This window comes from Buceros rhinoceros, unplaced genomic scaffold (genome assembly GCF_000710305.1).
Source record: "Buceros rhinoceros silvestris isolate BGI_N320 unplaced genomic scaffold, ASM71030v1 scaffold29204, whole genome shotgun sequence".
In the NCBI taxonomy this organism is placed as follows: domain Eukaryota; kingdom Metazoa; phylum Chordata; class Aves; order Bucerotiformes; family Bucerotidae; genus Buceros; species Buceros rhinoceros.
Genome location: NW_010406972.1, coordinates 6,808 through 17,436, shown reverse-complemented (window position 1 = coordinate 17,436; position 10,629 = coordinate 6,808). Strand labels below are relative to the sequence as shown.

The window sequence follows — 10,629 nt, the reverse complement described above, 5'->3', positions numbered from 1 at the left end:
GGGGGTGAGGAGGAGGGGGTTGGTATTATAAAGCTAATTTTAAAAGCTTTCAAAACATTCTGTGTGTTCCTGTGCAACAGACGTTCAGTGACTGCTGCTCTTCTAAAAAGCTAATGATGTAAATGATAAATATGAGTAGGCAAGATAAAGCAAGTCAAGGGGGACGACACAGACTGATGCTAATTTCCAGGCGTGAACATGTGTTAGCTGCGTTTGTGTTCTTCTTAGCCAGTAACGGAATGGATTTATCAATGCATTGCAGAGCAAGTAATTTTACAAAAGCAGTTAAGTCTGAAGGTGCTTCTGGAGGGACTCGAAAAACATTTGAAGAGATTTTTTTCAGAAGAGTGAGGTGGGAAGTGGGATAAAAGTAAAACATAAAGTTTGAATGATCAGGTAGAGACAATGAGTTGATGGAATTCAGTAGTTACGGGGACTTGGGTTCTTCTTGGTGTGTTTCTTTGAAGAAGTAGAGTGCTGGCTAAAATGTCTCAGTATTAGGGATAAATGGGAAAAAAAGGTAAACCTAACTTTTAAGTTGGGGGAAATTGGCAGGTTTTACACAAATGAGTTCTGAGGCAATTAAAGGCTGATTAGAGTTAAAGGATTTCATTGGTGCTCTAAAACTTCAGTCAGTTTTACTGATTACACTTTATTTTCTCAGGTTAGTTCGAAGTCGGGGGCAAGGATAGGTACAGCTGCAATGAATCTGCGCTCTTAAGCTATGGAAAGTGTATGCTGTCTGTCAGGCATTAGTTGGGTCAGATTATGAACTCGTGCTTGAACGCTTCTGAGCGTGCAGTGGGAGCTACATAGGAGTGTGTACTTCATATCGTATAGAGGCAGGACAATTGTGTTTGATCTGGTGAGACTACAGCTGACAGATTCAGAAACCATTTGTGAAAAAATTATCTTTGGTTCTGTAAAAGAAATAAGCTGGTATATGCGATGCATCGTTAAAATCTAATTGTTCCAAAAGAAGGATGGTGACAGTATTTTACAAACTACCTTTGACAGTAGTGTATTTTGTGAATTGTCTCAACATTGTTCTCCTTCTCCTTACGGGCTTATACTGACCTCTTCTATTGCTGCGACGCCCTGCTGTGAAAGCAACAGTACAACAGCAAAGGAAGACGAGAGAAGAGCAAAGAACAACAGGAATCAGCCAGACACCCAAAGCTCCAGCTTCCCAAGCAGGTGCCTCGTTATCCGAAGTGTAATTCCTACCACTGTAGCCTTTGGTTTCATTGAAGTGTTGCTTACTGCTGTTCAGACGAGGATCAGTGGGTATGTGGGATAATACCTTGGCTGACTTGGATATCACAGTTGAGTGTACGGTCATCTTGTCTGAGCTAGTGATTGACCTAGTGCTTACTGAAGCTGTGCTTGTCCTTTTAGCAAAATGATCGTCCGGTGGAAAAGTTTCTGCCCTGGGATAAGAGGTAACTTCAGGTTTTTGGACCATCAGGCTTGTGCTGGAGGTGTAAGTGTTTGCTGTTAAGCCATGGCTAGTGGTAGCTGGAGCTTGGAGCAGAAGAGAACTTGTCGTGGCATTATGATGCTGGCATCTTTCCCACTCGGTGGTCTTTGTGCTGTTTTGCCTTTCGTGTTTACTCGGAAAGGAGTGAATACTTGGCTCTTTTGATGTCAGTTTTTCGAAAATAAGAAGATCTGGATCAATTCCTATTAAATAAAAGTTAGTTTATGTGTTAAAAGCTCGTCTGCACACCCAGAAAAGCAGCACATGGAGACAATGACAGATCAGGGACCCGAATTAATACCCTTGGACTAGGTGTGTGAGACACCTTATGGCATAGAAGGGAAGTGCATTGTGGGATTGCACAGGCTTTACTCTGGGATGCTTAGGGAAGGTGAGGAAAAGAGAGGAATCTAGACTACCGGGGAGTAGCCCTGGCAAGCTCCGTGTGTTTGTGTGTGCAGCCAGAGAAAGCAGGATGAGGCTCTTGGTGCTACCTGTGTTCGTGTGTCTGCTTTATGCGTTTCTCTGTGTTACTGTGTGGCTGCTTGTCTAATGTAGGTGTCCTCTTCGGGTATGTGCCTGATGGGGACATGTTTTCACCCTGGCCGATGGTTGGATCTGGGGACATGGAGCAGTGTCAGCCTCGCCTCTCAGTCTCTCAGATCTGATAGGATATTTTCCCCAAGCACGGTATTGATTAGGTACTCAGAGCTTGAACCTTGGGAGCAGGATACGTGTTCCAGGTGGACCTCTCATATACAGAAAGGAACAAAGGGCTGAAGTCTTCTCAGAAGTAAGTAAATTAACAAAAAAGAAAAAAGTCTTAATGCTTTTTTAGCATTGCATGTTACTTCAGAACATCTTCTAGCACAACAACTGACCTAGTACAATTTTAACATTTCTGGCAGTTGCTAAGTTTTTAGCCTATATAAATGAAGTGCTTAATTACCTGTTGTGATGTTGTACAAAATTACATTGATTCTAGCCTTTAGTATGCAACTTTCCAGTGCTGGGCAAGACACGTGCAGGCAATTCTTATGCTCATGAATGGCTCCATGGTAGAACATTGCTAGATTGCAGGAAACTATAACACAAAAGGAATGAAGTTGAACGTACCAGCACAATGACCGTAATGAAGATCATTAATACTGGGCAGCTCCATAGTACTTTAAATCTGTGGTTCTCTCACGATCACGCAAACTAATTAAGCATTCAGTCAGAAAGGTAGAACTACTTATAATTTAACATCTGGAGACAAGGAATAGAACGGCCATCTGAATTCTAAATGTGTCTCTGATTAAACAAAATCATATGCTTTAACTTAGAGTCCTCTTAGCAGCTGCCTTCCTTCATGTCTCAGATGCAGGGAGTGGACCATTTCTAAAAGTAAAGTTACCAAGTAAGACAACTTCGAGTTGTTTGCTCTCGTGTAATATACCTGTCTGCTTCAAACTGGACTGCAACCCTTCATTTCACCCAGACTGTTAAAAAAACATCCTCAACTACACAAGTAAGTGACATCCTGCCCTGCTGCCCGGCCCCATTTGTTTTCCCTGCGTGCCTCTGGGCTATTGTATTGCTGTGAGTAGTTTAGGCAACCCTTCAATTACGTTTGGAGGTTCAGTTCTATATTCCCACATTAGAAATCAGTAATGGTGAAAAAATGCCTGAACAACTTGTCACTGAAATCCAACTTTCAAAAGGATATAGAAACGTGAATCCTAGCAGTTTAAGATTTAGACTGAAAATATGTGCTAAAATATTTATGATTAAAGTCACATAATATAAAAAGCAGGAAAGATTCTTCTTTCACTCTTACAGTATGTCAAAATCTCAAGTCAAAAGTTAGTTTTATTCCATTATATCAGTGTGCTTAGAGCAGGATCAATGTTAGTTTTTGCTTTAGTTGTATGAAATGTTTGGGGGTTTATTTACTTCATTTCACCTGCCTTGAATTCAGCCTCCATACCTGAAACAATATGACTACCTGCAATTAAAAATGTATCGACAAGGCAGGAATTTATAAATGTATTCTGTTTACTTAGTTATTTATTCCAAACATTTTTCTCACATTCGTAATTAAAATAATTTGTAATACTTCTCCAATGAACAACAGAAAAAGTCAAACAACTCTTTCCATTTTATGTGTAACTAAAAAAAAAAAAAAAAATCCCTAACCCCCAACCTATCTACGAATGAGAAAAGGAAAATACACTAAACCTGTGCTTAATATCTTGTCTGTATTATTTATATTTTTCATCTAGTAGCCTCAATGCTGCATCATAGGCTTAACACAGTAAACGCACGCCTCAAAAATGGTTTTTCAGCCATAATGAACTTATCTGCCCTAAGAAAGAAGCATTATTTTCAAAAAATGTATATGATTGATTAAATAAAAATTTGCAATGAAAGTACATTCTGCCCGAACATTAAAAATTCAGCAGCTCTATGGAAGAACAAATCGTGACAGAAGTGCCGTTACAGAATTTATATTGTTTTGTGGGTTTTAGCTACCTATATAGCAGGGTCAAGGTTGCTGCCTAGCTGAAGAGAAAACAGTAAGAGTTACGAGTAAAACTGGGGTCCTGAACTCTAAGGACAGCAAAGTAAAGATACCATTTGTCATCAAAGCTCAATCAAAGAATGTTAATGGGCAATTTTTCTTTCACCGATGAAACTTCCATGTCCTATATCTACTTCTAGTTAGGCTTCACCCATTTCCAGTTCTGTCTCATAGGAACTTGAGCTTAGCCTAGGTATTTCTGAAAGTGAGCGGGATAGGTACAAAGCAAGTTATGATTGTCGGAACAATAGAAGAACATGACTTGTAGAAGGCTGATAATCTTACAGGGATTATAGAAAGCTCTGGCCTTACTGTATACCAATTCGCTTACATTTTTCTTTAAAAGACTAGAAGCATTTTGTGAGGCTAGAGAAGCATATTTATCCAGTGCGTAATTATTTAGATATATTTCCTGAGGACTACAGTTATTTCTACAGGTGATGTATGAAAAACATTTACTTCTAACGATAAAGGAATTTAAAGTCCAGGGACTATTTTTAAGAAGTTAATTCTGAAATCAGAAATATTTCCAGGTGTCAGTAAATATTTTGCATAATTTTTTCCCATAGGTTAATAGTTTAAAAGACAAAGTTCTTCAAATATTTCTGTGAAGTACCTGTGTAGTACTTGCTTTTCTGTGATATCTTTCGTTCAAGGACTCTTAACCACTCTGCAAACACAACGTGTTCTAACTGAAGTCATGGTTTGAAAAATCACAATTTTCAGAGAGTTGTTCACGTTGATGATTTTTCTTCCGACAGAAAACTGTTCTTCATGTGCATCACGCGTAGCACTATGCACCCTTGTCTTCAGACCCAGGTATACGATGTTCTGGATTTTGTCGAAGAATGGATGTGTTGTGCTAGTAGTATATTTTATGTTTGGTTTTTTGGTGTGTTCGTTAACACCATGCAGGTTTCTGATACAGGGACTATCTTATTTGAGAATAGATAAACCACCTGAAAATACACGTATTTGTTTGAAGGGAGGAGTGAAGCCTTGGAATCCTTTCCAAACTTCTAAGTTTGTGCAAAGCTCTGTTGTCATTATGAACTCTGTATTTTAGCACAATGTGATTATAAATGATTTTCAATTTCATGATTACTTTGCATGCTTCATGAAAGCATCATTAAATAGTAGAAAAAGAAATGTCATCTGAAGAACTTGGCTTCTGAGGATGTAGTCTCTTTGGGATCTCTGGTGGAAGGTACAAGCCTATATTTTTTTGTAAGGGAAGAAAAACACTTTAAAAGTATTATGTAAATATTTTGCATTGGTTTGAAGAGATACAAACAACGTATTTTATTTCTTTCAAAATGTCTTTTTATCTTGCAAGATTAGCCTTCTGTAACTGTGCTATTACTGAGAATCCAGCAAAGAAAATTCTTTTATCAAATGTCTTACCAGCTTTTCTTGAAATCTTAATTAGGACGTTTATTGACAGTAGTGTTTGTGGCAGTGACTACACCTGTCTCTTTGGGATTATAGGGAAACCGCGAGCTGATGTAAATGCCATCTAATGCCTCTATTTCAGTTAAGACTAACAAAGTCGTGCTTGACTACGTAACAATTTATTATAAAAATGAGATTCCAAGTTACCATTACTTATCTCTGTAGGATGTCCAGTCCCATGTCCTATGAGAAAAAGGTTGTTGTCCAAATAGGAGAAACATTGCTGAAATGCATATAGTCGTCTTTTCCTCGTAGTATTTAAACCAGAAGTTGACTCTTCCCAGGAATACTGCTAGCAGTTACGTTAGTTAGGTCAGTGTCAGGTTGTTCAAGGTCATATTTTTGCTCACAATTCAAAATGTCATTAAAGTCTATATTGACTATTTATAGTAACTGGTACCTCACTTTCATCCTCATATCCAAAACCCTTTCAAGTCTTGAGAGTTTTGCAGTCAAATTTAGGCACCTCAGACACATGCCTCACGTACACTCCTAACATACATGCCTACAGTGTACCAAAACAGTGTGGCATGAAGGAAGTATAGTCTTGGGCTAAGACAAGCACTGATTTTTCTTATTTTTATTCTGAGTTTACAAGGCTAGGAAAAAGGGTTTGCCAGCTGAATAACTGCTATTATTTATTGCTATAATCTTATTATTCGTATTAACATTATGCCTGGGTTGCACCGGAAACATGGTGTAAACACAGTACAAGAAAGTGCTCTCCAGAAGGAAATGAATATTTCTGTATTTCAGAGAAGGACAAATTGTGTGTTCCCTCCCCTTTCCCCCTCGCCATGTCTTAGTCTCGTACCATACTCCATAAAGAAGAGTCCTGCTGGAGTCGTGTTACTGATTTTTCTCTACAGGAGTAGATGGTGATGGATAACGAAGAGTTATTGTTTAAATGTTGGCATTGTCCACCAGCTTTGTAACAGAGACATATAACTTCAAAGCAGACCCTAAGATTTTCATGTGTTTCTAGTGTAGTCTTCTAAAAAATTCAGATTATCATATTCCTCTCTATGAGACTGAAGATGGGGCAACAGTTACAATGCGTCCCTGCTTTCCTGCCCCCCCAAAAGTACATATATACTTTTTTTGGATGTTTGCATTCTTTCTTCTTCAAATAAAGGAATGTTTATACAAAAATTACCCATACTGTTTTTCCTCATAAGTTGTGATGTACATTTTAATGTATGCCACAACCTTGTTAATAAACACTCACCGTTCCTCAGAAGGCAGCAGGTTCTGCTGCACTGTTGGGGTGAGACTTCTGCATAAATCTTCAGCACCTTGGCTCCCCTCTTCTGCGATTCCTGCAGGTCAATCAGGAGACCTGGAAAGCGTCGTATCCAGCAGTTCTTGTAAAAGGTAGTGGGTGAGCAGAGAGAGTCTGACTCCACGGCCAAACCCAGAACCAGCAGCACTTGTGCTGTTGCCGCCAGCAGAACCATTTCTTCAGTGCAATGGGCTTAGTCAGCGCGCTCTCTCTTCCATGGATGCACTAAAGTTTGGACCAGCGTTTTAAGAGACAACCTCTTGAGTCATGAGGATACTGCCAGTTCTGCCAGGGACATAAGCCAGGGGATGTTTTTTTCAAACAATTCCTATTATGCTGCTTGGGCAGCTGATGGAAGGAAGCAGCCATTTTATGAGCTACACACGTTAATAATAGTTACTATCGTTGTTCTCCGACTTAATTTTTTTGGAGACAGTTTTTAAGAGACAAAAGGCCCGGGCTATTTTTAGTCATTCAGAGAACTTGTTTCTTTGATCCCCAGTTTGTGTCTTTTGTCCCTCTAAGACAGACAGCTTTAACACGTGGTGAGTAATGGTAAGCTCGGCATATTGTTTCACCTCAGCTCTGAAACTGTGCAGTGCAGCCACTTGAGAACAGGTAGGTCTGCCACTTTTTTTACACACACTATCATGCTCAATAGTTTAGTTTCTTAACCCTTTTTGAATTATCTGGTGGCTGTAAATATTGTTTCCTTCTTTACTAACAAACTGAACTATCTAATTCTGTCTGCCAGCCAGAGCTGGAAATTTGTTCTCCTTCCCTACTCTGTTTTGGTTGCAAGAATGTAATTTTATTTGCAAAGATCTAAGAATAGATGAATACAACTGGAGAAGGCTGTAACCTACATCCATCTCCGGACCAGACTGGTAGTAAAGTCCCTCCCCTATCAGGTTGAAGAATATTGAGCAGTCTGTATGGGCCTTTCTGCTTATGTTTAAGCTTGGAAAATGCCTGAGAAAGTGGAAGAAAGAAAATATACTTGGCATATAGGGAGGCAGTTTTTCAAGCACCTGGTCTGAAACCTGAAGCTCCCAAGTGTTTTGTTTCTTAAAAAGACCCAATCTGATCCCTGATTCCCACTTCTCTATTCCTTTCAAACAGAAAGGCTTTAAAATATTACAATTCATAGTTGATTTAAACTCAATGGACTATGTAGTGAGGTTGAGAGAATTACGTAGAAATACGGTTGTCTGAAATAAAATATGCGTGTTGAGTATATGAGAATACTTTAGACTGCATTTTTTCCTTCAAGATTAGAATCGAGGAATTTCCCCAGTTCTGCATGAAGTAGAGATGGGTTACGTGGATGGGGTAACCTCAAACTCATTTTAATTCTTTACTCATTATACCTGCTGTTTGTTCTGTGAAACAAGGCCCCCTCTTTGGAAATGAGACAATATGTATACAATTTTGTGCCTTACAGCGAACCTTAGAAGGTAATAAAGCTCAGAGCAGGTTAACTCCCATTGATCCAATAGCAAGACCAAGGCATTTATTTACTCATGTATTTACTGGCTGTAATTAGGAGGATTCCAAATAAATGTCTTTTTTAATGGAGGCTGCATGTCTGTTGTGGGGAACATGTGAATTAAATTGTAAGCAAGAACGTAAGCATAATTCTTTAAGCCTCTGTCCTGAAAACCAGCTCTTGGTACTTGCGTTACTTTATTTAGCTTTGTTAGTTTGATGTGCTTTATTTTTAATAAAGCATATGTATTTTATGTTAATCTCTGTGAAAACCAGTACTTAAAACCTTAAATATATTTCAATACACCTGTTTGTTAGTTTCCATGCAGTGGACTGCACGGGGATGTTTTAGGCATTTATTTACCACTGCCACAAGCACTTTGACAGCATATTTTTCTAAAAGTTTTGTTTCAGCTTTCCAAATATTCCAAGACATCTCTTGATATGGGACACACTCAGAACTTTGAAAGATATGCCTGTATTTTGGCATTACCTCCAGCAGTTAGTACGAATTATAGAGCTATTTTGTTCTGCAAGACTTGCATGCAAAAATGTTCATACCTGATGGCTTTCCTCACTCCTACTCTTCCCATAACTCCAAGAAGAGAAACCTAGATGATTCTGAATAACTTGGGGAAGCATTTAACAAGGGGATTTAACTGATACAAAAGAAGTATTTATACTGGGTAAAGCTGAATATTGTTTTAGTCCATTTAAATAAATGGAATTATTTGCATGAGCAAAAAAATAAGATGGAATACGTAGCTCTGACAGTATATATATTTGTAGTTACATAAATACTAGGCTGTCTCAGTTCCTCTGGTTATGTGTGTTTCACGCCTTGCAAAGTGTATGTGTAGATGACAGATGTGTTGACTAATTCCTTTTCAGGAAATAATAAAGAACTGTGTTCGCCCTCAGTTAGATAGACCTGAAATATTGTAGAATTTCTTTGACTTCAGTGAGGTTCTGTCCAGACGTTAAGATGAAGTGCAAAACGGGATGTGAACATGCCTGAGCATCTGAGCATCTTTCAGACCATTCAAGTAAGTCTTTCTCTGGCATGGTGTTTTGAATAGAGTAACAAATTCTTGAGTACCTGTTACCTCCATTGAGGCAGTCACCGAACACAGTAAGTGAGAGTATTCACTGTGCATAATATTTAATTATGTATTTGCAAAACTGGGCTTGGGTAACCAGTCCTGGTGTGCACAGATCCATGTGTTTGCCATGTATGTTTAAAGTCTCTTGCCAATAGACACGTTGCTAGTCTTAGTACCTTCATGATTTTATTCTGTTCTGCTGTTTGCTTCATCTAAGCAGCTTTTTTTCCTTTCTGTTACTTGCCGTTCTTTCTCCCTTCTATGTCTCTGAATAAATTATAAAAACAGGAATAGCTGCAGAGATACTTTTCATTTAATGAACTACAAAGAGATTGAAATAGATAATAAATGGCTGCTTTAGGTAATTTCCTTTAAAAACTGACAAGTTCTGTCTATTAAATTTCAGAGTCTTCTGACAGCTTCCCTGTAATTTCACTCAGACTTTTCTATGGGAAATGCATATATGTAACTTAATGCTGACGTTTTAAATCACAAACATTTTGCAAGAAGGAAATATGCGCGTCTTACCTGCAAAGCAGCGATCGACTGTTCCGTGTGCTCTGCAAGGAGGGAACAAGAGACTTTTGCTGTTAGTAAGGAGTCCCTGGCCATTATCGGACCAGCACTTCATGTTATTCAGTAATTCTTTTCATCAGTCTTCTCAAATATCTTCCTGGAAAACCAGAAGGCAGTTGACTGTTTACTGTGAGAATATGGATGTTTTTGCAGAACTTTGACTAAGAGAGATATAAATGTACCTGCCGCAAAGGAAGAGAATGATCTTTTTAATGATTCTTCCTACAAACAGAAACCATACCTGAAGTTTTCCACCTGGGCTGGCAGTGATAGTGGCACAATCCCAAAGCTTCCTAGCACAAAGGATTCATAACCAGGCATTAACTCTTTTTTTGCCAAATGTGAACAAAAGCAGACACTTTTTTCCACACAAAATAACAGATATATATTGACATTTGGAACTACATTTAGCTTACAGGGAACACATGGTTCTAGTACTCATAATATCTAAAGACCAGAAGAAAGACCATCTATATAATACAGGAAAGCATTCCCTAAAAAACCTGAAAATGCCAAGGCTTTGATTCTGTAGTCAGATCAGTGCATCTAAAACTGCACTGCATGCTGGCTTTGTTCATGGGTCATCTGTTGTCCACACTGTTATTGTCCCACGCTTCTCTGCTGCGTGTCTTGAAGTCCCCTCTCAGCCCTAATGGGGGAGGACAGTCAATGTTGTAGGTCAGAC

At 38.7% G+C, this 10,629-nt stretch overlaps 1 protein-coding gene across 1 annotated transcript; it reads right to left on the bottom strand.

Moving 5' to 3' along the window:
- Positions 1–997: 997 nt before the first annotated feature.
- MANSC4 (MANSC domain containing 4) lies at positions 998–7,009 on the bottom strand. Its single transcript, XM_010134327.1, has 3 exons — positions 6,724–7,009; positions 2,430–2,564; positions 998–1,683 (listed from the first exon to the last, which is right to left on the bottom strand). Exons 1-3 carry the CDS (start codon positions 6,950–6,952, stop codon positions 998–1,000), a joined length of 1,050 nt encoding a protein of 349 aa, XP_010132629.1. The 5' UTR covers positions 6,953–7,009.
- Positions 7,010–10,629: the final 3,620 nt, after the last annotated feature.